Raw genomic sequence first — 27,617 nt, forward strand, 5'->3', positions numbered from 1 at the left:
TGCCTTCCGCCCTGCTCTCCTTGCTCCTTGGAGACCCTGGAGGCTGTAGTTCTCTGCCCTCTACTCTAGAGCCCATCTCTGATGGGGAGAAGCAATACTCCTCTCTGCCTCTTCTCCTGTTCCCGCACCATTCCATCCATCCTTTCTCAGGACTAACAGTGATTCCCAAAGACCAACCACCGCCCTACTGAATTGTGGTCCCAGGCAGCTCTGTGCCTTTTCCTATTTAATTCTCAGATGTGGGCCGCCTTCTGCAGCTCCGTTCTCAGAGCGAAGGCAGACTCTTGTTTGTGTTCCACTCCCAGCTCCATCCCTCCATGGGTTCCTTAGCCTTAAGCAATTGCCACAGCCTCTCTGAGATTCATTTTCCTCATGCACAGAAGGAAGTAATACATTATATGGTGGTTAAATGTTATGTATCAGCTTGGCTAGGTGATATTGCTTGTTTGTTTAAACGCCAATCTAGATGTGGCTGTGACGTACATATGATTGTACATATGATTAATGTCTGCAATAGGCTGACTGTATGGGAGGTTGTCCACAGTAACGTGACTGGGCCTAACGCAGTCAGTGAAGGCTTTGAGAGGAAAACCCGAGGTTTCCTGGAGCTGGACTTCTGTTGCAAGCAGTAATATAGAAACTCTGCCTGAGTTTCCAGCCTCCTGGCCTGCCCTCCAGATTTCAGTTTTGCTAGCCACCACAGTCATGTGAGTCAGTTCCTTAAAATAAACCTCTCTTTCTCTCCCTTTCCATCTATGCTAAATATGTATCTTAGTGGTTCTCCAAGGCTGACATGAGGACTCCCTGAAACACCACCCCCACCTGGAAACAGCATACAGTTAGTGTGAGCTACGGACGAGGGAATCGAGGCGTGGAGAGGTGACTTGTCCAGAGTTTCAGAGCTGGAGTCAGGAATTGAGCCAGGCCTGTCTTCTCAGCTCTCTCAATGTGTTCTTGCCTTGTCACCCATCTCCTTGCCGTGACCCTCAAGTCAAGGTGCCCAAGGGGCCTCCGGTGACTCCCTCTCTCCTGGGGTTCCCTTTGGGTTTAATTAGAGCCCTCAAGTCCAAGTTGGGGGTGAGGCCAGAGGCATTGTTGGGGCCTGACTGGTACTGAGTTAACTGATTCTTGGGCAAGACTAGCAGTCTTGTGACATGTCAGCCATCACCAGTCTTCGAACTGTGGTGGCCCTGCTGTGGCTTTTAGAGTCGTTACGAGTGAAATCAACCAGGGGTGATGGCTAAATACCCACCCCTTCACCTTGGGGAAGACTTCTCTGCCCCACTCCCTACTCTGCACACCTTGCAAGCTCATCTCTTTGCAGCATAGACCTGGGTTAGCAGCACAGAGCCCCACAGAGGCCTGATGGGGTGGGGTAGTATGGGCCCTGCACCCCCTGGGCTCAGGGACAGCCCCATCTCTCTGCAGCTCTTGTCATTCTCAGGAACACAGCCCTCTGTGGCCAGGCCTGCTTCCCATTTTTTCAAGAAAAGCCTCATATCTAGATTTTGACATGAACACTCTGAATTCTTGTCTTTTTTTTAATAGCAAAACCCTATTTATTTGAATAGATAATATTTGCATATGCCCTAAGTGCAAATAGCATGGTTCAGGGTAAACAATGCAAATTCCCCTCATCCAGATCTTTCCGAAGATACTGCTACTGCTCCTAGGTTCTCATGGGTCCTTCCAGAAAGATGCCACTCATTTATTCAACATTTATCAGTCGATCATCTACTACGTGTCCAGTGCTGCACTTATGGAACATAGTCCTTTTTGCTCTTTGTACCTAACACTAATAGCTTGGAGAGAGCCCTGTCAGTGACCAGGGAGTGCCCGTCCTTTTCCACAACTGCGTAATAATACTCCACCGCACTGTTGCTCATTGTTCACCCACATAGCCCTTAACCGATTGTTGGGTGGTTTCCAGTAGGTTGCACCGTCAGACATCCTCATATGGGGTGAGGACGTCTGTGGGATATTTAGAAATGAAATCACTAGGTCAAAGGTGAAATAGAAGGTTGAAAATCTTTGTTTTTTGTTAAAGTTTTAAATTTTATATTAGAGTATAGTTGATTCACAATGCTGTGTTAGTTTTAGGTGTACAGCAAAGTGAGTTAGTTATACATATATATATTATTCTTTTTCAGATTCTTTTCTCATGTAAGTTATTACGGAGTGTTGAATAGAGTTCCCTGTGTTCTACATCAGGTCCTTGTTGATTATTACATTAATTAATATATAATAATATATTATTATATTAATGTATATATGTTAATCCCAACCCCCTAACTTATCCCTCCTCCTCTTTCCCCTTTGGTAACCATAAATTTGTTTTCTTTCTTTTTTTTATAATTTTATCTATTTAGTTTTGGCTGTGCTGGACCTTCGTTGCTGTGCCTGGGCTTTCTTTAGTTGTGATGCGCGGGCTTCTCATTGTAGTGGCTTCTCTGTTGCAGAAATAGGCTTTAAGGGGTGTGAGTGTCAGCAGTTGCGGTTCCTGGGCTCTAGAGCACAGGCTCAATACTTGTGGCACTTGGGCTAAGTTGCTCTGCAGCATGTGAGATCTTCCCAGACCGGGGACTGAACCCGAGTCCCCTGCGTTAGCCGTGGCTTCTTTACCACTGAGCCGCCAGGGAAGCCCTCATATGTTTGTTTTCTAAGTCTATGAGTCTGTTTCTGTTTTGTGAATTAGTTTATTTGTATTGATTTTTTTTAGATTTCACTTAAAAGTGTTATGATATTTGTCTTTTTCTGTTTGACTTCACTTAGTATGATAATCTGTAGGTGCATCCATGTTGCTGCAAACAGCACTATTTCATTTTTTATGGCAGAGTAATATTCCATTGTACCACAGATACGTATGTAGTATACACATAGATATGTACCACATTTTATTTCCACTCATCTGTTGATGGACATTTAGGTTGCTTCCATGTTTTGGCTACTGTAAATAGTACTGCAGTGAACATTAGGGTGCGTGTATTTGATAGTTTTCTCTGGATATATGCCCAGGAGTGGGATTGTTAGGTCAAATGGTAGCTCTATGTTTCATTTTTTAAGGAGGCTCTGTACTGTTCTCCATAGTGGGTACACCAATTTACATTCCTACTAATAGTGTAGGATGGCTCCCTTTGCTCCACACCCTCTCCAGCATTTATTGTCTATGCTGCTGCTAAGTCGCTTCAGTCGTATCCTAATCTCTGCGACCCCATAGACAGCAGCCCACCAGGCTCCCCCGTCCCTGGGATTCTCCAGGCAAGAACACTGGAGTGGGTTGCCATTTCCTTCTCCAGTGCATGAAAGTGAAAAGTGAAAGTGAAGTCGCTCAGTCGTGTCCGACTCCTAGCGACCCCGTGGACTGCAGCCCACCAGGCTCTTCCGTCCATGGGATTTTCCAGGCAAGAGAAAGTCAAAATCTTTGATTCCAACTTTGCTTTTTCTCTCACATAGAATTGTATGCCCTGTTATAAACAACCTCAGATTCTTGATGGAACGAGGTAGTTTTCAGGAAATAGATAAATAGGTTTACTTATTCAGTAAATACTTATCATGCACCTCTTGTTTACTGGGCATTGAGCCGGGTTCCAGGGAGGCAGCCCAGCTCTCATGGAGCGGACAGTCCAGCAGGGAAGACAGATGTAAACACAAGCCCATCCAGACACATGGTCATGTGAGAGTGAGAGCTCACGTGGGTGGTCTGAGTGGCCAGAACAGGGGCTGCTTTATCTGGGGATTTGGAAAAGCCTCATGAGGATGGGACATTCCGTGTAAGTCCTGAAGAATGAGAAGAGCCAACCAGGTGATGGTTGGGGTGGAGCAGGCCGGACGGGGACCCACGATCTTGGTTGTCTCCAGCTCTAGTCACTACGCTTCATGATATTGTTGTTCAGTTGCTAAGCCGTGTCCGACTATTTGCGACCCAAAGGACTGCAGCACGCTAGGCTTCCCTGTCCTTCACCATCTCTCGGAGCTTGCTCAAACTCCTGCCCGTTGAGTTGGTGATGCCATCCAACCATCTCATTCTGTGTCACCCGCTTCTCCTCCTGCCTTCAGTCTTTCCCAGCATCAGGGTCTTTTCCAGTGAGTCGACTCTTCCATCATGACATGGGGAGTTGAAAATATCACCTGTTGTGCCAGGCACCAAGGACGTGTTGGATATGTCTCATCGTATTACTGTTATTATAGTAAAATGTGAATGAGAAGGCATGGATGAGAAGTTGGGGCTAGTAGGCAGTGCTCAGAAGATGGGCTTGGACTCTTTAAGCCTTTGAGGACCCTGAGGAAGGTGGATGGGGAGGAGCTAGAAGGCCTCCAAGCCCTCGCTGAAGTCATAGAGGTGGGGTTGCTGGTGGGATGGGGCATGGGGGGCAGCAGAGGTCATCCAGGCCCCAACTGAGAGGGTCCCCAGAGCTGGCTGAGAGGTGGACCTTTTCCCACGGGGTCTGGGGTTGGGGGACAGCTGTGAAGCCTTGGGGTCAATCCTAGGTGAGACACACCCTGGTGTTCAGGCAGCATGAAGTGCCAGACCCAGGCAGGGGATCCCGGGGTCGGAGGAGGGCAGTCTTCACATCTACCCAATCTCCAGATCCCCTCTGGCTTGATGCTGAGGCCTGGTTGTGACACCAGCTCAGCACTTCCCTCTAGCTAACGGCCACCATCCCACCCAGCCCCTGAGTTCCTCTTTTCTGAGCCCCTACTTCAAGGTCCATTGGGACTTTGCCTTCATTGCTTTGACTTGGGCGGTCTAGGGGGGCTAGAGGGGCTCAGCAGAGCTGTTGACTCAGAGGAGGTTCTCCGTGAACATGTGACGAGTGAATGAATGAGTGAATGAATGAATGGAGTGGGTAAACAGGCAAATCTTCTCTGTGGGCTCTGTGAGTGCATGTGTATGGTGAGTTCTCAGGCCCCAGAACTGGGGGCAGTTTGTGGGCAGGTTGTGTCACCAAAGAGGCAAATGTGAAAAGTGGGAAGCTGATGGCTGGGCAGGAGAATCTGAACAAGGTCATTACCAGGCACCCGGTCGCTCAGGCATTTGTGCGAGTCTGCCCCTGGGGAGATCTGCAGGCACCCTGCTGTCACACCCCTTCTTGTCCACACACGGGCTCACGGGCCCCTCCCTGGGGTCCACGCCATCCTCTGTGCTCACCCTGGGCTGGCCGTGTCTGATCCTGGTCTGTAGACCATGAGAGTGGTCAGGAAACCAGCTGAGGCCCCGTGGAGCTGGGCTGGGTAGGGAGCTTCAGGACAGATGGGCACAGGGCAGGTGGTGCGTCTCCCCATCCCAGGCCCTGAGCCTTTCTCCTGGCCCTTGTCCCACTGGCCAGCACATCAGGTAACCATGGCTCTGCGTGGGAGGGCTCCCACATTATGTCTGGGTAACTACATTTAAAAAGTAGTTTTTCTATATCCTGCTCATGTCTTAGCAGACAGGAAGCTGCTGGCAGCTCTGAAGTCACAGTTTAGGTTTGGGAATTTTCAAGGCCAGAGCAGCCTAGTGGTCATTCACAGGTGTACATACCGGATGTCTCTCAAATGCACACTTGGTCCAGGACCCACAGGTGCCAGAGTCACTAACACCCCCTCATGCACAGCCACATGCCCAGCCACTGTAGTCACGGCCAGCACACTCACACTAGCAGCCATGTGTAGCTGCAGAGTCACATTTGCTGCAGGCAGACATGCAGGGACGGGCCGCTGCACGCCACAGCTGTGCGCGGTGTGCACTGTCACACACGCGGCGGCCCGGCGGTGTGGCGCCACAGGGTTGTGCACTGCTGCTTCGCCTCTCCCTCTCACTGCCCCCCACCGAGTGCCCACTAGCTCCCCGGAATGCGACATCACTGTCCTTCCCCCACCTGCCTTTCTGGTGAGGTCAGGGCTGTGAGGTCAGTATGCGCCCCCTTGGCAGCTTGGGAAAGGACGGTGGGTTTGTAAAAATCACCCGAGTCCAGTCAGGGTCATCTTGGGACATTCGTGCACTTTCCAGAGTGTGTGGGTATTATTAGGCACCGGCAGGAGTCCAGAGAGGATACATCAAAGTACGCCACAGAGGAGGCACTGGTCAGTGTTCGGGCTGTTGAACAGGTGTTCTCTGAAAAAAATGTTCTGTGGTCACATAGGTTAGGAATGTGCATTATATAATTCAGCCGGGCTGAACAAAGGTGAACTGCTTTCTTGTTTGTAGGTTTTGGCAGAGCCGTGTGCTGCCAGAGCTCCCAGGAATGGAGTGGGGTGGGTGGGGAGGCCATAGCGTGGGTCTCGTGGCCACCCACACTGCCTTCTCAGGGCCTCAGGTGGGCTGGAGGCACCTGAGTAAGGCTGCTTGGCAACACCAGCAATCCCTGGACCCTTCTGCGCCCACCGTGGGGCTGTGGATTCAGCCGCGTGCCCTAGAGTCTGTATTGCTGCCAGTTCTCAGGTGTTGCTGGGGCCACACGTGGAAAACCGCAGACCTCAGAGGAGGCAGAGGGAGCTTTTCAAGGCAAAACTTGCCTGGGGCTGTGCCTCTGCTCAGAGCTCCTCCCTACTCAGTGGAAGGCACGTCCTCACGGTCTGCAAGGCCCACCCACCAGATGACCCCCCAGCTAGTTATTCTGTCCCTTAAGCCCACCCAGTGAATCCCCACCTCGGGCCTTTGTGTTGCTGCCCCTTCTGCCCTGAAACACTCCTTCCTCAGATCTTGGGGGGACCAGCCCTCCCCGCCATCCCTTCCTTCTCGCTCCTCCAACCCCGTGCTTGCACACTGTGTTCTTCCATGAGGCCTGCCACGACCCGCGACAGCACCTGCGGCCCTCTGCGTCCACGCCTGGAGGCCAAGGCCATGCCGTCGTGTTCTTGGCCCTGTTCCCAGCACCAAACGTGGTGCTGGGGAAGGGGAGGGTCAGAAGGGGAGGAACAGAGCTGGAGGGGGCCAGCAGGGCTAGAACTCCTCTGTCAGCCAGGCCTGAGCAACTGGAGCCCCCACACAGGAGGACCCCAGGTGGGGCTCTCTGGTCCGATGCCAGGTCTGCTGCCCTGGGTGGGCGGTGAGGAGAGGACAAGTGCTCAGGCCAGGGCAGTGGGGAGTGGCCCTGGGGGCAGCCAGGTTCTGTCACCAGCAACATGTTCCTTATCAGCACTGACCTGTGTCCTCTCCCTGGAGCACTCGGCATCCGGACATATCTCCCCAGGGGTCATGGCAGTGTGGATAAACTCCGCTCACCTGCAGCTCACAGTGGTGTGGGTGAGGTTGGAGGGTGTCCTGTGGCAGAAACCAGAAGGTTCTGGGGAGCTGGGGCCAGGCTTGTTTTCCCCGACACACCCTCTACTGGGTCCGGCCTGCCCTAGGGGTGTGGCCAGACTGAAGAGGGCAGCCGGCAGAAGAGGAGTTAGCCCGGCCTGACTGCCGGGTGCAGGTGACTGATGGGGAGAGGCTGGGGGGACAGAGCCCCTCTGACCTAGTCCTCTGTGGGGTCTGTGGGGTGGCTGCCCGGCGTCCCTGGGGCCTGATCGTGTCCTGCCTCCTTCCTGAAGCAGCTGTGTGTGCTGGCTGTACCCTGTAGCCCTCCCCCAGCATGTCAAGGCTGCAGGTTGAAGCAGCCTTGGGTGTCGGGATAGTCCGTGAAATTGCTCATGATGTCAGTGGTGGCCTTGCTCAGGGCTCTCAAGGAATCCTCTGACAAGCAAGGCTTTTTAAATTTATTACTTTATATTTATTATTGTTTCTGGCTGCACTGCACAGCATTTGGGGTCTTAGTTCCGTGACCAGGGATGGAACCCATGCTGCCTGCAGTGGAAGCACAGAGTCTTCGGCACTGGACCACCAGGGAAGTCCCTGACAAGCAAGGCTTCGACTTCAGGGTCCTCCTGCTCAGGGCGCTAGCGTCAGGCCCTGAGGCTTGCTGAGTGGCTGTGCCTGGCAGATGGGTTGCAGGCTGAGGTCCCTGGGTCACCAGCTGTCCTGGGTGTAACTGTGAGCAGTGTCCTGCTTCCCATGTACCTGTGTCTGTCCATACACACACGTGTGCACGTGCAGCAAAGTCTACAGTCTGCGTTCCTGCACTCCCAACCCCCACCCCTGCCTGCCTCTCTCCTTTTTTAATTGACAAAACACCAAATTAATGTCAGGTGTACAGTGTAATGATTCGATATTTGTATGTATTGCAAAACGATCACCACAGTGAGTTGGTTGACATCCATCCCCATACACGGTTACATAAAAATCATCTTCCTTGTGATGAGAACTTTCAAGATCCACTCTCCTAGCTATGTTCAAATATGCAGGATATAGTATTATTACCTATGGTCACCATGCTGTACCTTTCCTCACCATGAATTATTCCTTTTATAATTGGAATTTTTTTTCATGGAGCTTACTGTATGCCAGGCCTGTGGTTTAATCCTCCTGCAACCCGATGCCATAGGGTTGCTATGCTATGCTATGCTAAGTCACTTCAGTCGTGTTCGACTCTGTGTGACCCCATAGACGGCAGCCCACCAGGCTCCCCTGTCCCTGGGATTCTCCAGGCAAGAACACTGGAGTGGGTAGCAGGTTGTGTCCCCCCAAAGATATGTTGAAGTCATAACTCACCCATATACCTGTGAATGGAACTTTGCTAGGAAATAGGCTTCCCGAGTAGCTCAGCTGGTAAAGAGTCCGCCTGTAGTGCAGGAGACCCTGGTTCAACTCCTGGCTCTGGAAGATCCACTGGAGAAAGGATAGGCTACCCACTCCAGTATTCTTGGGCTTCCCTGGTGGCTCAGCTGGTAAAGTATCCATCTGCAATGTGGGAGACCTGGGTTCGATCCCTGGGGTGGGAAGATCCCCTGGAGAAGGGAACAGTTACCCACTCCGGTGTTCTGGCCTGGAGAATTCCATGGACTGCATAGTCCATGGTGTCGCAAAGAGTCGGACACGACTGAGCAACTTTCACTTTCAGGGTTGTTAAAAACATAATGAAGTTAAAATGAGGTCCTACTGGATGAGACTGTGCTCTAATCCTACTACTGGTGTCCTTTATAAGAAGGCCAGAGGTACACAGAGAGGAAGGCATGTGAGGAAGGAGGTGGACATTGGAGTTGTGCCCCACAAGAGCTGAGAAACTCCTGAGGCAGAAACAAGGTGGGCGTCCTTCCCTAGAGGCTTTGGGAGGAGCATGGCCCTGCCAGCACCTCGATTTCTGACTTCTAACCTCCAGAAGCAGGAGAGAATAAATTTCTGTTGTTTTTAGCCACTGGGTTTGTCGTGTCTTGTTACAGCAACCTAGGAAAGTAATACATTTAGTTTCTGTTAGGATCTCCATTGTACAGGAGGAAATAAGATTCAGAGATGTTAAGCTGTCGCCTACCGGTACACAGCAAGTCAGTGTTACACCTGGGATTGGAGCCCAGATCTGCACAACTCCAAGCCTGTGAGCTCAGCCTCTGCCTATTGGACCTCCTTTGGCTCCATTCCTTGACCCACTAGAGCATCCCACTCCCTGCAGCCTCAGGGGAGACCCCATCCCCTCCCTGTTGGGGGCCTCCAGTGTTCTTCACTAGCTCCTAAAACTCTTCCACGTCCTGGCTTCCCCATGTTCCCATCTGACCTCCTTCCTTTCCTTCCCCAGCAGGCTTCAGGGGTGCCCCTCACCATCCCCGAGACCCTGCATGGCCTCCGTCCTTGGCGCTGCTCTCAACTGTCCGCATGGGAGTTCTGGTACCCCCACAGCCTGGACCCCCATCCTCCTGTGCATCTCTGTGCAGTCATGATCTCCCTGTAGTTGTACCCCTTCTTCCTGTTGCTCCCAGGTCTCCATACCAGGACTCTGTCCCCCTTCCATCCCTGCTCAGGATGGACCCTCTGTAGGGGAGCACCGACCATACCCCCTCCCTGGCACCCCAGGCTTCCAACATGCCCCACTGCCCCCAAAGTGGCATTTGAGACCACTGTCCAAGCTCCTGCGGACCATGAGGTTCAGACAGAGGAGGCCCCAATTGCCTTCTCTGCAGAGGGCCTCCCCCATCTCCCTGCCCCCAGCCCGCTTTGACCCTCAGCCTCTACCCTGGCCCAAGGGCGGAAGCTGCCACTGCCCAAAGCAGGTCCCGGTCTGTTCAGCCAAAGTTGGAGGCCCAGCATGATTTGTCAAATCCTGAGCCAGCCTGTTCAGGGAAGGGAAGGAGGGCAAGGCCAGAGCTCCTTTGATGTTGTGATGACCTTCTGTTGGTCCAGCAGAGGTTTGCACAAGGAGGGGTCGCTGGAGTCCGTGTGTCCATGTGATGTAACGGGGCATCAGCTTGTACGCCAGTACATCGGCATGTGATGTAACAGCTGTTGTTGGTGCTCTACCTGCTCCCTCCCACTTACCGTTTGGGGTACACAAGCCTGAGCTCTCACTGCCAGAGACCCCTGCTGAGGGCTTTCTGTGTCCCAGAAACCCCTAGGCCTGGTGTAGAACTGACTGAAGGTGCCAGGCTGTTAAGTGTGGGTGGATAGGCCCTCACCCCAGGTAAGGTGACCCTGAGGAATGTCCTGTGCTCGGTCTGGGCTCTCTAGCGACGTCAGGCTCCAGTCACCCAAGGTAGTAACTTGCTTAATAATACCCTTCGTGGCTCCCCCTCCTCTGTCTCACGCTCACACTCCCTACTGGTGTTCTCTCAAACACATGAATTAGCCTTAATCCTTTCTTAGCTTCTGGAAGAACCCAAACCAAGATATACAGGTGCATGTGTCAAAGTTATCCCGTAAGCGTGCAGGCAAGTGCAGCAGACACACAATCACATGCAAGAACCCAGAGGCACAGGTTGCACACATTCACACACCTGCATCCATTCCACGTGCTCTCAAGAGGGGCCTGGATAAACTGACAGGACCCTCCATCTAGAAGCACTTGGATCTGCATCCTGCTTGGCTTTCAGATCCCCACCCCTGCCTTGTCCTGGAAGCCTTCTCCCCATCCTGCCAACAGAGGGACACCCTCAGTGCTGGGCCAGGACCCCTAAAAGGACTTTCAGAGGGCTCAGCCTGCTTGGTGGCCCTTTCCCTGTCTGATTCCCCTGGAGCAGAGGCTAGTTCATCTCCTGCCACCCCCACTGAGGGGATGCAGGGGCAGCGATATACCTGACCCTCCATAATGCCCAGGGGCCATGGAACAGAGTGGGGCATGCAGCTGGCATTCCACAGATGCTTGTGGAATAGAACTGTCTGCTCCCACCACTATCGCAAGCCCTTCTCTGAGCCTCAGCATCACAGGGACCCCTGGGAGGGATTTCCTAGTGTTCCTCAGGCCCAGTGGTTCCAGGCAGTGAGTTGTCCAAAAATTTCGGCGACTATTCCCTGTGCCAAGCCAGGGCTGAGTGCCCAGGACCCTCCTGTGATTAGCAGGGTGTGGTCCTCTCTCTCACGTAGTCATAGCCTAGGGGGAGATAGACAGAAAACTCCAGCATATAAGGAGTGAAGGGTATGGAGGCATGAGGGATGCCTGGGGTGGGGCCAGCAGAAGTGGCTCCTCAAAGGCAGGGGCAGGCTGTCCAGGTCCTCCTGGTGCCCAGAGTTTATCAGTTCCCCGGACCACTACATCAGAATCGCCAGAGGGGAGGACTTCCCTGGCAGTTCTGTGGTTAAGACTCCATTCTTCCAGTACCTGGGGCATGGGTTTGATGCGCAGTCAGAAAACTAAGATCCTACATGCCCATGGGTGTGGCCAAAAAAAAAGAACCACCAAAGGGTTTATTATAAATATGGGCTCCCCGCTCCACCTGGCGCTATGGCTGGTCTGGGAACTGGCATTTAAACCAGCTGCACCCTAGATTCTGGAAAACCCCGTGTAGGCCTGGCCTTGGCAATCTCACTCCGTTTAATGACCAGCTGAGTGACTGTTCTATAGCCCTGCTTCTCAAACTGAGGGTGGGATGGTGGTGGTCATGAAACCACGGGGTAAACAAGTATATTTCTGAATATCAGCGTGACTTGGAGTTAACTGGTCAATCATTAAAACAATAATTTGATATTTAAAAGATATTAAAAAGGAGTATTTGCTAAAATTCATGGTTTAAGATAAAATATGAGACAACAAAGGACTTTGTAGTGTGGGATTGGACACCTTGGGACAGTTTCAGTCCCCATCTCTGTTGTTGGGGGTGAAATCTTGAGGCCCCCTTTTCTTTCCACCAGGGCCTAAACTATTTAAGGGTTTTTATTCTTCTTCCTGTATACATTAGGATTAAGGGTCCAGGCTGTGCATACAGACTTGGGTTCAAATCCTGGTTTCCTACATATTGATACTAACTCTGTGCCTCAGTTTTCCCATCAGTAAAATGGGTATAAATACTGTACTGCTCCTGGGCTTGTAGTTAAAACTTCACATGGATCTTGCTGTACTCCTTCAGTTCAGTTCAGTCTCTCAGTCGTGTCTGACTCTTTGCAACCCCATGGACTGCAGCACACCAGGCTTCCCTGTCCATTACCAACCTCCAGAGTTTGCTCAGACTCATGTGCATCGAGTTGGTGCTGCCATCCAACCATCTCATCCTCTGTCGTCCCCTTCTCCTGGCCTCAATCTTTCCCAGCATCAGGGTATTTTCCAAGGAGTCAGTTCTTCACATTGGGTGGCCAAAGTATTGGAGTTTCAGCTTCAGCATCAGTTTTTCCAATGGATATTCAGGACTGATTTCCTTTAGGATTGACTGGTTGGATCTCCTTGCAGTTCAAGGGACTCTCAAGAGTCTTCTTCAATACCATAGTTCAAAAGCATCAACTCTTTAGCACTCAGCTTTCTTTATGGTCCAACTCTCACATCCATACATGACTACTGGAAAAATCATAGCTCTGACTAGGCAGACCTTTGTCAGCAAAGTAATGTCTCTGCTTTTTAAAATGCTGTCTAGCTTGGTCATAGCTTTTCTTTGAAGGGGCAAGCATCTTTTAATTTCATGGCTGCAGTCACCATCTGCAGTGATTTTGGAGCCCAAGAAAATAAAATCTGTCACTGTTTCCATTGTTTTCCCATCTATTTGCCATGAATTTATGGGACTGGATGCCATGATCTTTGTTTTTTGAATGTCGAGTTTTAAGCCAGCTTTTTCACTCTCCTCTTTCACTTTTGTCGAGAGGCTCTTTAGTTCTTCTTTACTTTCTGCCATAAGGGTGGTGTCATCTGTGTATCTGAGGTTATTGATATTTCTCCCTGCAGTCTTGATTCCAGCTTGTGCTTCATCCAGCCTGGCATTTTGCATGATGTACTCTGCATATAAGTTAAATAAGTGGGGTGACAATACACAGCCTTGACATACTCCTTTCCCAATTTGGAACCAGTCTGTTGTTCCATATCCAGTTCTAACTGTTCCTTCTTGACCTGCATACAGATTTCTCAGGAGTATTTCTGGTATTCGCATCTCTTGAAGAATTTTCCACAGTTTGTTGTGATCTACACAGGCAAGGCTTTCATGTAATCAATAAAGCAGAAAAAGATGTTTTTTTGGAACTCTCTTGCTTTTTCAATGATCCAACGGATGTTGGCAATTTGATCTCTGGTTCCTCTGCCTTTTCTAAATCCAGCTTGAACATCTGGAAGTTCACAGTTCATGTACTGTTGAAGCCTGGCTTGGAGAATTTTGAGCATTACTTAGCTAGCGTGTGAGATGAGTGCAATTGTGCGGTAGTTTGAACATTCTTTGGCATTGCTCTTCTTTGGGATTGGAATGAAAACTGACCTTTTCCAGTCCTGTGGCCACTGTTGAGTTTTCCAAATTTGCTGGCATATTGAGTGCAGCACTTTCACAGCATCATCTTTCAGGATTTGAAATAGCTCAGCTGGAATTCTATCATCTCCACTAGCCTTGTTTGTAGTGATGGTTACTTGACTTCACACTCCAGGATGTCTGGCTCTAGGTGAGTTATCATACCATCATGGTTATCTGGGTTGTGAAGATCTTTTTTGTATAGTTCTTCTGTGTATTCTTGCCACCTTGTCTTAATCTCTTCTGCTTCTGTTACGTCCATACCAGGTCTGTCCATTATTGTGCCCATCTTTGTATGAAATTTTCCCTTGGTATCTCTAATTTTCTTGAAGAGATCTCTAGTCTTTCCTATTCTGTTGTTTTCCTCTATTTCTTTGCATTGTTCACATAAGAAGCCTTTCTTATCTCTCCTTGCTATTCTTTGGCATTCTGCATTCAAATGGGTATATCTTTCCTTTTCTCCTTTGCCTTTAGCTTCTCTTCTTTTCTCAGCTGTTTTGCCTTTTTGCATTTCTTTTTCTTGGGAATGGCTTTGATCACTGCCTCCTGTACAATGTCACAAACCTCCGTCCAGAGTTCTTCAGGCACTCTGTCTATCAGATCTAAGCCCTTGAATCTATTTGTCACTTCCACTGTGTAATTGTAAGGGATTTGATTTAGGTCATACCTGAATGGTCTAATGGTTTTCCCTACTTTCTTCAGTTTAAGTCTGAATTTTCCCTTAAGGAGTTCATGATCTGAGCCACAGTCAGCTCCCAGTCTTATTTTTGCTGTACTCCTTGGTAAATGAAAATTGTCAGTTATTTTATTGCTGGTGCTATACCACACCACAGTTCAGGGCTGTGATTATCCTAATTTCTTGGGTATCTAGCCCTGTGTTCCCACCCTGGGTGCTCTGGGGGCAGCCAGCAAAGATCTGTGAGGGGACCTGAGGAGCTGTGGCCTGGCATCCTTCCGTCTTGCCCAAGTCCCCTGGGTTTGGGTTGGTGTCTCCAAACCTCAGGCTTCCCAGGTGGTGCTAGTGGTAAAGAATCTGCCTACCAATGCAGGAGACACAAGATGCAGGTCCGATCCCTGGGTTGGGAAGATCCCCTGAAGTAGAAAATGGCAACCCACTGCGGTATTCTTGCCTGGAAAATTCCATGAACAGAGGAGCCTGGCTGGCTAAAAAGTCCTTGGGGTTGCAACGAGTTGAACCAACTGGGCAACTGAGCACTCCAAACCCTCCTCAGCTGGGCAGGGGGACATGGGGACAATGAATTGCTCTGGCTACTGTGGACTGGACACTGTGCCCCCAGGGCCACAGAGCCAGTCCCTATTTTAGGGCTGTGCAGTCCAATATCGTAGCCACTAGCCACATATGGCTGCTTACATTTAAATTCATTAAAATTGAACAAAATTTAAGATCCAATTCCTTAGGCACAGTAGCCACATTTCAGGTGTTTGACAGTCACGTGTGACCAGTGCTACCTTGTGGAACAGTGTGCATACAGAACATTTTCATCATCACAGAAAGTTCTTTTGGTTCCACTCATCTCAAGAGGAAGTTCTCAGCTGTGGCTGCCCACTAGACTCACCTGGAGAGCTTTTAAAAAACACCGGTGCCTGACCCCACTTGCAGAGGTTCTGAACAGCAGCCAGGGCCGAGAACCACTGCTCTGAAGCCCTGTTCAAATTGTCTACTGGAAAGCTTTCTCTAGTGGAAATGGTTCAAATTGAATTAATACCTTTTGTGAATGTCTGCCTCCCTCTCCCAGCTCATGTGTGCAGAGCCAGGGCTGGGGGTTTAGCCTCAGTTTTATGGAATTCCCTCTCCACATAGTTGGGCTGCCTGCCCATTCCCCTCTCCCTGGACAATGTGAAATGGAGGTCTAGCATCTCTCGTGGCGTTTCTTGAGGCTATGGGAGACAGGTCATGCTTCATGCTTGTCATACTTATGGGGTGTGGGTAGAAGTACTCAGAGGCATCCCTGTCTGGCTTGAGTGGATGGTGAGGAATGTGGCTACTGTCCAGCTCTGTCTTTCTGAAAACTGGCCCCAGAGTCCCCTGGGTCCACTGACCTTATCATCCCAGGAATTGCCGTGGTGACTAGTCATGCTACCCACTGTTTGCAACATGCAAGGGCAGGCCAAAGCTGTGTGCATACCGAGTGGCCACTGCTGCTGGATGGCTGAGCAGAGCTAGGTGAGGTTGAAGGGTGGGGACTCCATGGAACCTCTCCCCACTTTGGGGTGGGCCTCCCCTATAAGAAGGCTGACCTGCAGGGGCATGCCAGTTTCACAGTGGGTTCCCCTGAATTGCAGTGGGTCTTCCTAGGGAGGGTCATCCTGCAGGGGTCACTCCCACAAGAGGGAGACCTGCTACCAGAGCGCCATCTTGGTTCACCCCAACCCTAGGAGGGCCACATGTCCCTTGTGGCAGGGAGTCTGGGAGTGATGATGCAAGGATGGAAGGCCCTTGCAGGGGGCCCTGTGTGGGGGCTGTGTACCAGGACAGAGACATGTCTGCCATAGGGGGGCTTGGAAAAGAAGGTCTCCCTGAGCCTCCTCAACATGGAGATCACCCAACAACATTAAAGCTCTTCCAACACTGAGCATCCCCTGCTCCCATGGAGTTCCCAGTCAGAAACGGGGTTCAGTCTGCTCCACCAGAACATGGAACGTGGAGCCGCCAATCTTGGTTTATGGAGACTGTGCTTGTGGTGTCTAGGTTGTGGTGCTTGTGGTGGGTCCTAGGTTGTCTGTGGTTTTGTCAGAGTAGACCTCTGCGTTTTTATGGTGAGTAAATGAGCAAGAGCTAGTGGGGCATCCTCAGTTCCTCCTCCCTGAGGTGTGAGAATCGCAGACAGTGGGAGCTGGAAAGACCAGAGAGGATGAGTAAAATCTTCCACTGCCTCTCACTTCGAGCAAGCCTGACATTTAAAAATCATTTTACCGAAGGATTTTATAAATGCAGTTTTGTAGATTATGAACTCTTGTAGACCAGAGGTGTTCTCTAACTACAACGGACAAAAATAAAACCCAAACCACCACCAACAACAAGAACGAATGAATCTGTCTGTGTAATAGATATGGTTTTGTGTATTTGTTTCCTCCTTAGTGTTTTCATTTTAAGTATTTGGCCAGTAGGCAAGAGAATAGCTGAGTAAGATGCAGATGTTGATGGAAAAGCTTGAAAACTGTCATTTGAACAGTGCTGAACAATTTTGGGATGTGTGTAAGTGATACTATACATGTTTTAAGGAAAATTTCATAGTGTATAACTTAAGTGAGCCTGAACATTTCTAACATAGGAAGCCCCTTCTAACATACAGGAACCAATTTTAAGCCAAATCACAGTGAAGTTAGGGTTAAAAAAAAGTGAAAGCGAAAAGTGAAGTCGATCAGTCCTGCGGACTCTTTGCAACTGGATGAACTGTAACCTACCAGGCTCCTCTGTCCATGGGATTCTCCAGGCAAGAGTACTGGAGTGGTTGCCATTTTCTTCTTAAGGTTAAAATGTATCTATTTCTTGTGTCTGGCCCCAGACCTTTCAAGTCCAAAGAAGAGACTCATTCTTCCACATGCCAACTCTTCCCCCCTCCCCACCCCTCACCCCCCTACCCCCCAACCCCCTCACCACCCCCCACCCCGCCCCCTGACCCACTGTCAGTCTCTGAGTTCACTGCATTGGTCTCTGGTTTGCAGGTCCAGGCACACACCATCTTAGATACTTGGATATCATGAGAAACCTCAGGGCCTGGCCAAATCTTAATCAGTGTTTATGTTTTGTTTATGTTCATTTTCTCAGTCGTGTCTGACTCTTTACGACCCCATGGAATGCAGCACTCCAGGCTTCCCTGTCCTTCACAATCTCCTGGAGTTTGCTCAAACTCATGTCCATTGGATGGCATCGGTGATGCCATACAACCATCTCATCTTCTGTCGTCCCCTTCTCCTCCTGCTTTCAATCTTTCCCAGCATCAGGGTCTTTTCCAGTGAGTCAGCTCTTCATGTCAGGTGGCCAAACTATTGGAGCTTCAGCTTCAGTATATGTCCTTCCAATGAATATTCAGGGTTGATTTCCTCTAGGATTGACTGGTTTGATCTCCTTGCTGTCCAAGGGACTTTGAAGAGTTCTCCAGCAGCACAGTTCAAAAGCATCAGTTCTTCAGTGCTCAGCCTTCTTTGTGGTCCAACTCTCACATCCATACATTACTACTAGAAAAACCATAGCTTTGACTATATGAAGTGATGTCTCTGCTTTTTAATACACTGTCTAGGTTTGTCATTGCTTTTTTTCCAAGGAGCAGGTGTCTTTTAATTTCATGGCTACAGTCACCATCTGCAGTGATTTTGGAGCCCGAGAAAATAAAGTCTGTCACTGTTTGCGTTTTTTCCCCATCTATTTGCCATGAAGTGATGGGACCAGATGCCATGATCTTAGTTTTTTGAATGTTGAGTTTTAAGCCAGCTTTTTTGCTCTTCTGTTTCACCTTCTTCAAGAGGCTCTTTAGTTCCCCTTTGCTTTCTGCCATTAGAGTGGTGTCATCTGCATATCTGAGGTTATTGATATTTGTCCCTGCAATCTTGATTCCAGCTTGTGCTTCATCCAGCCCATCATTTCGCATGATGTACTCTGCATATAAGTTAAATAAGCAGGGTGACAATATACAGCCTTGACGTGCTCCTTTCCCAATTTGGAACCAGTCCGTTGTTCCATGTCTGGTTCTGACTGTTGTTTCTTGACCTGCATACAGGTTTCTCAGGAGGCAGGTAAGGTGGTCTGGTATTCCCATCTCTTGAAGAATTCTTCACAGTTTGTTGTGATCCACACAGTCAAAGGTTTTAGTGAAGTCAATGAAGCAGAAGTTGATGTTTTTGTGGAATTCCCTGGCTCTTTCTATGATCCAGCGAATATTGGCAATTTGATCTCTGGTTTCTCTGCCTTTTCTAAATCCATCTTGTACATCTGCAAGTTCTTGGTTCATATATTGCTGAAACCTAGCTTGAAAGATTTTGAGCATTACCTTCTAGCATGTGAAATGGGTACAATTGTGTAGCAGTTTGAACATTCTTTGGCATTACCCTTCTTTGATTGGAATGAAAACTGACCTTTTCCAGTCCCGTGACCACTGCTGAGTTTTCCAAATTTGCTGGCATATTGAGTGCAGCACTTTCACAGCATCATCTTTCAGGATTTGGAAGAGCTCAACTGGAATTCCATCACCTCCACGAGCTTTGTTCGTAGTGATGCTTTCTAAGGCCCACTTGACTTCACATTCCAGGATGTCTGGCTCTAGGTGAGTGATCACACCATTGTGGTTATCTGGGTCATGAAGATCTTTTTTGTACAGTTCTTCTGTGTATTCTTGTCACCTCTTCTTAATATCTTCTACTTCTGTTAGGTCCATACCATTTCTGTCCTTTATTGAGCCCATCTTTGCATGAAATGTTCCCTTGGTATCTCTAATTTTCTTGAAGAGATCTCTAGTCTTTTCTATTCTATTGTTTCCTTTATTTCTTTGCATTGTTCACATAAGGCTTTCTTCTCTCTCCTTGCTGTTCTTTGGGATGCTGCATTCAGATGGGTATATCTTTCCTTTTATCCTTTGCCTTTAGCTTCTCTTCTTTTCTCAGCTGTTTTGCCTTTTTGCATTTCTTTTTCTTGGGGATGGTTTTGATCACCACCTCCTGTACAATGTCATGAACCTCCATCCACATTTGTTCTGGCACTCTGTCAGATCTAACCCCTTAAATCTATGTCTCACTTCCACTGTATAATCATAAGGGATTTGATTTAGGTCATACCTGAATGGCCTAGTGGTTTTCTCTTCTTTCTTCTATTTAAATCTGAATTTTGCAATATGGAGTTCATGATCTGAGTTACAGTCAGCTCCTGGTCTTTTTTTTTTTTTTTTTTTGCTGACTGTATAGAGCTTCTCCATCTTTGGCTGCAAAGAATACAGTCAATCTGATTTCAGTATTGACCATCTGATGATGTCCATGTGTAGAGACCTCTCGTGTTGTTGGAGGAGGGTGTTTGCTATGACCAGTATATTCTCTTGACAAAACTGTTAGCCTTTGCCCTGCTTCATTTTAAGAATCGACAATCCATACTTCACCAGAAGAGGTGATGGAAGATTCACAAATCTTGAAAAATGTCCAGTCTAGATCAGGCCCAGCTTGGGGTGGGGGTGGGGGCGCGCGTCTAAGGACAGCAGAAAGTGAGCAAGGACGGCCTCTGGTGGACAGGTCCCGGCATTGTTTCCTCTTTTAAACTGGTATTGTAATTTACATCGGGTACTCAGCGCTGAGGGTCCTGAGAGGGCCAGGCTGCGAAACAGCCTCTCATATCACAAACTGGGAAACTGAGGTCCACAGAGCAGAGTTACTTTTTCCCCGAGGTCACACAGCGAATCAGGGCAAGAACTGAGAATATATCCCAGGCCTTTCGACTCCACGGATGTGATTCCGGGTGACTAGTGTTCTTTTAAACAGACACTTGTTTTAAGCGCGTTCGGAGGAGCGAACCACTTAAAGAATTCCTGAAGGGCCAATAATTGGCTCTGAATAGGGTAGAAAAGCCGGCCTCCCAGGCGCTTTTAGAGAACACAAGCACATCGAGCCACACCCTCTACTTCCGGGATCCTTAACGCGTTGGCTTCGGGTGGTTAATCCCGGTCCCACCCTCGTGGCATCTTGGGAAATGTAGTCCCGGTACCCTCCAGACACAAGGATGAGGACCGTCTTGGAACTGCAATCCCAGAAGGCTCTGTACATGGTCTTTTTAGCCTGGCTACGGGTCGGTGGGGGAACCCTTTATTCCTGGACTTTTCAATTTCTCAGTGGGAATGTATGACGGTGGACAGAGGCATTTGGCAGCGCCGTCCGTAGGTTGACTGGCCAGGTGGCACTAGACGCAGAGACCGTGGACCCGGCCCTACAGCTTTCCTTCCGGTCGCCGGGCAAAAACTTGGGGCATCGCGTCTCCTTTAACCGCGGTGGGCGGGGCGAGGTGAAGAGACCCGCGTTGCTATTGGCGGCGGTTGGGGGCGCGGAAACTGAACGCGCCGCAACGGCAGCCGCCGTTCCTTCACGCTCCTCCGGCGCCTTGGGCGCCCCCCGCCCCGCCATGACCGCGCACTGCCCGGTAAGTTTCTGTCAGCGGCGGCCGCTCGAGCTTTAGTCTTTCCGCGGGGACAGCGGGCGCCTAGCCGGACGCGGGGTTCCGAGCCGGTCCTCTCAGGCCCCAGGTTTCGGTCGGTGCAGGCGGTGCTGAGTGCGGGCACTTGGTGAACGCCTCTTGCGAGCCAGGCCCTGTTCGCGCTGCCGGGGCTAACAAACCAGTAGTGTCTGCCCTCGGGTTTTGCTTCCTAGCTGGGCAGACAGTAGTACGGCCTGACTGGAGGTGTGACTTGGGGTCAGTGCCGGGCCTCTCTAGTTTCAGTCTCCGTTTCCCTGAGCAGCGGGTGGCTGAACGGGGGCTTGTTGAGAGTGTACCCTATTCCCTGTGGGAAAGCTAGGCCCCCGGGACGCCTGCGTCAGTGTAACAGGCTGCCCTCTCTCGGCCCCAGGTCCTTCCAGAGGCCAGTGGGGAGCACTCCAAAGCCCCTCTTTTTGAGAGGTTGTTTTGAAAACTCAACCTGCCTGGTAGTCTCTGGCTGGGTTGTGAAAGTCAGTGACGCTGAGTGGTGGCTTGTTGGCTTTCTCAGGTGTCTGGGTACTTGAGCCGAGGGCCCAGACTGGGAAGCAGGCCTTTTGACCCCAATGGTGTTCCCCAGCTTTGGGGGAAACGAGGAACCAGCAAGCCTGTGGCGTTGGAAGAGAGGGTGCTGGGAGATTTCAGGGGTCCGGTGGTTCGGGGCAGATCTGACCGTGCCCTCGAGGGGGTACTGTTTTACCCTAGTTCTTTCTAAGAAGCTCAGGTGGAGCCGTTTCTGCTCTGTTCCCCCCAGCTGCCCTTCCCTCTCTAGTTGAAAGGCAGGTGTGTTGAGGGTGGAGCGGGGCATGAGGAACGGGAACCTTTGTTCTGGTTACAGTTCCTTGGAGTCCTTGCTCTGCACCAAGGACGGGTTTTCCCCAAGAGGAGGTTTTGCTGGGCTCCCTGGTACCCCCAAAATGCTTCTTTGAGGTTACTGATATTTGGGGTAAAGAGAGATTTTTGCGTGGCTGGGGTATAGCTCTCCAACATGAATTGCTGTTGGATGGAGAAGTCTGGAATATTATCTCCATGTCTTCCTAAGCTACAGCTTCTCTGATGCTGGGTGGAGTGGAGGTGGTGGTAAAGCCTCAGGGGCTTGTTCAGGGTGGACCTTCGGTTTTACTTGTTAGTCCACAGTGGGATGGAGGGTTTGGGATCCGATTCCTGAGATGGTGGTTGCTGAAAGACCCCATTTTCTCTCTTTGAAAAAATAAATTCGGTGAGATGTTATTCGCATACCATAAAATTCACCCTTCTGAAGTGTAAAATTCAGTGGTTTTTAGTACTCTCACAGTATTGTGTTAGCATTATTGTGTTTCCAGAACATTTTGATCACCCCAAAGAAAAACTTGTACCCATTAAGCAGTTGCTCCCCTTCTTCCCCACTCCCCCCGATCTCCTTCCTTCAGCCCCTTCAGTCCCTGTCAGCCACGAATCTATTTTCTGTCTTTATTCTGGACATTTCATATAAATGGACTCAGACAAAATGTGGCCTTTGGTGTCTTTCACTTATAATGTTTTCAAAGCTGTACATGTTTCCATTTCGTGACTGAATAAATATCCTGTTGTATGGATGTACCACATGTCGTTTATCCACTTACCTGTTGATGGACAGTAAGGTTTTTCCACTTTGTGCTATTATGATTAATACTGCTATGAATGTTTCTGTACAGGCCTTGGTGTGAGAATGCTTTCAGTTCTTACAGGTATTTACCTACAGTTGCTGGGTCATTTGATAATTCTGTGTTTAAGTTTTTTAAAAATGATGTGTTTATTTTTATCTTTGGCTGTGCTGGGTGTTCATGGCTTTAGTTGTGGGGAGCGAGAGCTGTTCTTGTTGGGTTGTGCGGGCTTCTCAGCTTGGTGGCTTCTCTCGTGGCTAAGCACAGCGTGGGCTTCACTAGTTGCAGCACGTGAGCTCAGTAGTTGGGGCTCAAGGGTTCTAGAGCACTGGCTCAGGGGTTGTAGCACACAGGCTTATTTGCTCTGTGGCATGTGGAATCTTACTGGACTAGGGGTCAAACCCATGTCCCCTGCATTTGTAGGCAGATTCTCAATCACAGGACCACCAGGGAAGTCCTATGTTTAACTTTTTGAGAAACTACCAGATTATTTTCTATAGTGAGTGTTTACCGTCCCCCCCCCCCTTTTTTTTAAGGTTTATTTGTTTTTGTCTATGCTGGATCTTCGTTGTTGCACGCAGGCTTTCTTTAGTTGCCGAGATCAGGTGCTATTCTTCGGTGTGATGCTTGGGCTTCTGATTGTACTGGCTTCTCTTGTTGCGGAGCACAGGCTCCAGGGCACACGAGCTTCAGTAGTTGCAGCAAGTAGGCTCAGGAGTAATGGTTCCTGGGCTCTAGAGTACAGAATCAGTAGTTGTGGTGCATGGGCTTAGTTGCTTCTCCGTGTGTGGGATCTTCCCGGAGCAGGGATCAAACCCGTGTTGCCTACATTGCAGGGTGGACTTTTAACCACTGACCACCAGGGAAGCACCCCTCTTTTTTTATACGTTATTTTTATTTTAAAAGCTTTATTAATTTAACTGGTTAACGTATTTTGGGTTGTGCTTTGTCTTATTGCTGCACATGAGTTTTCTCTAGTTGCTGTGAGCACGAGCTCTTCTCTAGTTGCGTTGCACAGGCTTCTCATTGCGGTGGCTTCTCCTGTTGCCCTAGGTGCATGGGCTCAATAGTTGTGGTGCATCTGCTTAGTTGTTCTGCAGGATGTAGGATCTTACCAAACTAGGGCTTGAGCCTCTTTCCCTGCTTTGGTAGGCAGATTCTTCATTGGATCACAAGAGAAGTCCTTTTTTTAAAAAAAATTTTTGTCTATTCTGGCTGTCTTATATTTTATATGCATTTTAAGATTAGCTTGTGAATTTCTGCCAAAAAAAAAAAAAAAAAGCACCTGAGATTTTTATGAGATTCTATTTACTGGAAAATCCCATGGACGGAGGAGCCTGGTAGGCTGCGGTCCATGGAGTTGCGAAGAGTCGGACACGACCGAGTGACTTCACTTTCACTTTTCACTTTCATGCATTGGAGAAGGAAATGGCAACCCACTCCAGTGTTCTTGCCTGGAGAATCCCAGGGATGGGGGAGCCTGGTGGGCTGCGGTCTATGGGGTCTCACAGAGTCGGACACGACTGAAGCGACTTAGCAGCAGCAGCAGCAGCATTGACTCTGTTTAGATCAACTTGAGTATTGCATCTTAATATTAAGTTATCCAAACTATAGACATGGGACATCTTTCCATTTATCTGGATCTTTTTAAAAAATTAATGTATTTTTAAATAAAACAAGGATGAATGTTTTTAATGACAAAAGGTATGATTCACAAACAAGATAGACATCATAAACCATTAGACATCTAATAACAAAAAAGTGAAAGTGAAGTCGATCAGTCATGTCTGACTCTTTGTGACCCCATGGCCTGTAGCCTACAAGGCTTCTCGGTCCATGGGATTTTCCAGGGAAGAATACTAGAGTGAGTTACCATTTCCTTCTCCAGGAGATCTTCCCAACCCAGGGATTGAACCCGTGTCTCCCGCATTGTAGGCAGACGCTTTACCGTCTGAGCCACCAGGGAAGTCCAATAACAAGAAGCAGACATAAAGCAGGGAAGTCCAATAACAAGAAGCAAACATAAAGCAAAAATTGAAGAAATAAAGGGAAAAAATATATATATATATAATAATTGTGAGATATATTAACATTTCTCTGAGACTGTTTTATCAAGGGCAGAAAATATAGCATCTTGAATAATGTCATTAATAATTTAAATATAATAGATTTCTATTTATATTAATTTAATCTTACATCCTACACAAATATATTTAAAATTTTGTATGTCATACATAGGACATTTAAAAAAACTGGCAAAAAGATAAACATTACTAAATTCCAAAAAATAGAATTCTTTTTTTTGGTGATTCAGTTATACATATACACATACTATTTTTGAAATTATTTTTATTATATTATTACAAAATATTGATTATAATTCCCTGTAGAGTGCTATACAATAAACCTTTGTTGCTTGTTGCATATCTTTTAAAAAAATTAGATATATTGTGTTACATTTCATACTAAGTGAAACAAGAGGAATCAAAATGTCATAAATTTTTTAGTTAGGCAAAAATTCCTAAGTTTTATAAAATAGATGTATGTATTGTTTATTATATATATACAAGAGTTTTTCTATTACACCTGATAACTTGATAAAGGCTTGAGAAAAACATCAAGAAATGAAAGAGTTGGAAAAATTGGAAAACATAAACTAAATGACATGGGAGCACTGAATATGAAATAGGATAAGTGAAAAAAACTAGGAAAAATTCGTAAATTTTCTTCAATATATATATTATATATTTGTATATTTTTATATGTATGTATACAAAAGATTTTCTACTAGATAAAGGCTTCACAAAGAACATTAAAAAAAAAGAGATGGAGAAATTGGAGAACATAAACTGAATGAAATGGGAGCACTGAATATGAAATAGAAAAGTGAGACAAACCAGATAGAAATAATAGATCATCATATAGTTCAGCTCAGTTGTGTCCGACTCTTTGCGACCCCATGGACTGCAGCACACCAGGCTTCTCTCTCCATCATTAACTCTTGGAGCTTGCTCAAATTCATGTCCATCGAGTTGGTGATGCCATCCAACCACCTCATCCTGTGTCATCCACTTCTCCTGCCCTCAATCTTTCCCAGCATCAGGGTCTTTTCCAAGGAGTCAGTTCTTCGCATCAGGTGACCAAAGTATTGGAGTTTCAACTTCAGCATCAGTCCTTCCTGGTGGAGGGATTTCCTTTAGGATTGACGGGTTGGATCTCCCAGTCCAAGGGACTCTCAAGAGTCTTCTCCAACATCACAGTTCAAAAGCATCAGTTCTTCGGTGCTCAGCTTTCTTTATAGCCCAGCTCTCACATCCATACATGACTACTGGAAAAACCGTAGCTTTGACTAGACGGACTTTTGTCAGCAAAGTAATGTCTCTGCTTTTTAAAATGCTGTTTAGGTTGATCATAGCTTTTCTTCCAAGGAGCAAGCGTCTTTTAATTTCACGGCTGCAGTCACCATCTGCAGTGATTTTGGAGCCCAAGAAAATAAATCTGTCACTGTTTCCATTGTTTTTCACCTATTTGCCATGAAGTGATGGAAATGGATGCCATGATCTTCGTTTTTTTGAATGTTGAGTTTTAAGCCAGCTTTTTCACTTCCTCTTTCACTTTCATCAAGCGACTCTTTAGTTCTTCACTTTCTGCCATAAGGGCGGTGTCATCCGTGTATCTGAGGTTATTGATATTTCTCCCTGCAATCTTGATTCCAGCTTGTGCTTCATCAAGCTTGACATGTCACATGATGTACTCTGCATATCAGTTAAATCAGCAGGGTGACAGTATACAGCCTTGACATACTTGTTTCCCAGTTTGGAACCAGTCTGTTGTTCCATGTCCGGTTCTAACTGTTCCTTTTTGACCTGCATACAGATTTCTCAGGAGGCAGATAAGGTGGTCTGGTATCCCCATATCTTGAAACACAGTTTGCTGTGATCAAATGGCACCCCACTCCAGTACTCTTGCCTGGAAAATTCCATGGACTGAGGAGCCTGGTAGGTTACAGTCCATGGGGCCGCAAAGAGTCGGACACGACTGAATGACTTCACTACTTGACTACTACACAAAGGCTTTCATGTAATCAATAAAGCAGAAGTAGATGTTTTTCTGGAATTCTCTTGCTTTTTCTATGATCCAGTGGATGTTGGCAATTTGATCTCTGGTTCCTCTGCCTTTTCTAAAACCAGCTTGAACAACTGGAAATTCATGTTTCACATACTGTTGAAGCCTGGCTTGGAGAATTTTGAGCATTACTTTGCTAGCGTGTGAGATGAGTGCAGTTGTGCAGTAGTTTGAACATTCTTTGGCATTGCCTGTCTTTGGGATCCGAATGAAAACTGACAAAACATGGTCATATAGTCCAGTTATTTTTAAACATGACTGCTCATTAGAAACATCTGGAGCTCTGGAGAAAAAAAGCACTACCTGAGCATTTGTGTTTTTCAAAAAATTTCAAAGTAATTCTGTTATGCATCTGGATTTCAAAAAGTGGATTTTACCGGTTTTTCTATTAGATCCTAATTTGGTGGTAGAGTTCTATTATTTTTCTGTTGACCAGTCATGATAAAATAGTATTACGTGAGTAATCGTTACATAATCACATTAGTAAAAGATGTTTATGGGTTTTCACCATCAATAGCCAGACAAAAACAAATGATAATTACAGTTGCAAGCCATATGGGAACATGATTAACTTAACAATATAAAATAATTACATACAGTTTCTGGCGAGGGTGGGGTGGGGTGGGGAGGTGGTGGTGGGTCAGTGGTTGGTCAAGCAGAGTGATGTGGTAAATGAAAGTGCATACATGCCCTTGTTTTCATCCACCCAGCCAGTCTGTGTCTTTTGGTTGGTGCATTTAATCCATTTACATTTAAGGTATTTGGGGTTTACCTTTTGTAGGTCTTTTCCTTTTCTTGTGTTCCCTGCCTAGAGAAGTTCCTTTAGCATTTGTTGTAAAGGTGGTGTAATGGTACTGAATTCTCTTAACTTTTGCTTGTTGGGAAAGCTTTTGGTTTCCTCCATCAAATCTGAAGGAGAGTCTTGCTGGATAGAGTATTCTTGGTTGTAGGTTCTTCCCTTTCATCACTTTAAATATATCAAGCCCTTC

At 47.8% G+C, this 27,617-nt stretch overlaps 1 protein-coding gene and 1 long non-coding RNA gene across 18 annotated transcripts in view; one reads left to right on the forward strand and one right to left on the reverse strand.

The window, feature by feature from the left end:
• POC1A (POC1 centriolar protein A) overlaps positions 1-27,617 on the forward strand; it is a 100,735-nt gene that overhangs the window by 3,819 nt on the left and 69,299 nt on the right. For 10 of the 17 annotated variants that reach the window (XM_086367720.1, XM_086367729.1, XM_086367736.1 and 7 more), the window contains exon 1: positions 20,725-20,830. The exons of 4 other annotated variants lie outside the window; for them this stretch is intronic. Coding sequence is in view for 7 of the 13 variants with exons in the window: in XM_086367718.1 (XP_086223844.1) it covers positions 20,813-20,830 (18 nt within the window). In the remaining 6 variants the exon portion in view is untranslated. Of the gene's footprint in view, positions 1-20,279; positions 20,483-20,724; positions 20,831-27,617 lie in introns of those variants that run through there. 3 more of the 17 variants (XM_086367719.1, XM_086367716.1, XM_086367728.1) reach the window with 3 other exon arrangements.
• LOC147348430 (uncharacterized) lies at positions 2,863-7,311 on the reverse strand. The gene is made up of 2 exons (XR_015151581.1): positions 7,126-7,311; positions 2,863-6,094 (listed from the first exon to the last, which is right to left on the reverse strand). It is a non-coding gene; the product is annotated as an uncharacterized LOC147348430 (long non-coding RNA).

This window comes from Bos grunniens, chromosome 22 (genome assembly GCF_055505025.1).
Source record: "Bos grunniens cultivar Pamir isolate PY7600 chromosome 22, Bosgru_T2T1.0, whole genome shotgun sequence".
Lineage (NCBI taxonomy): Eukaryota > Metazoa > Chordata > Mammalia > Artiodactyla > Bovidae > Bos > Bos grunniens.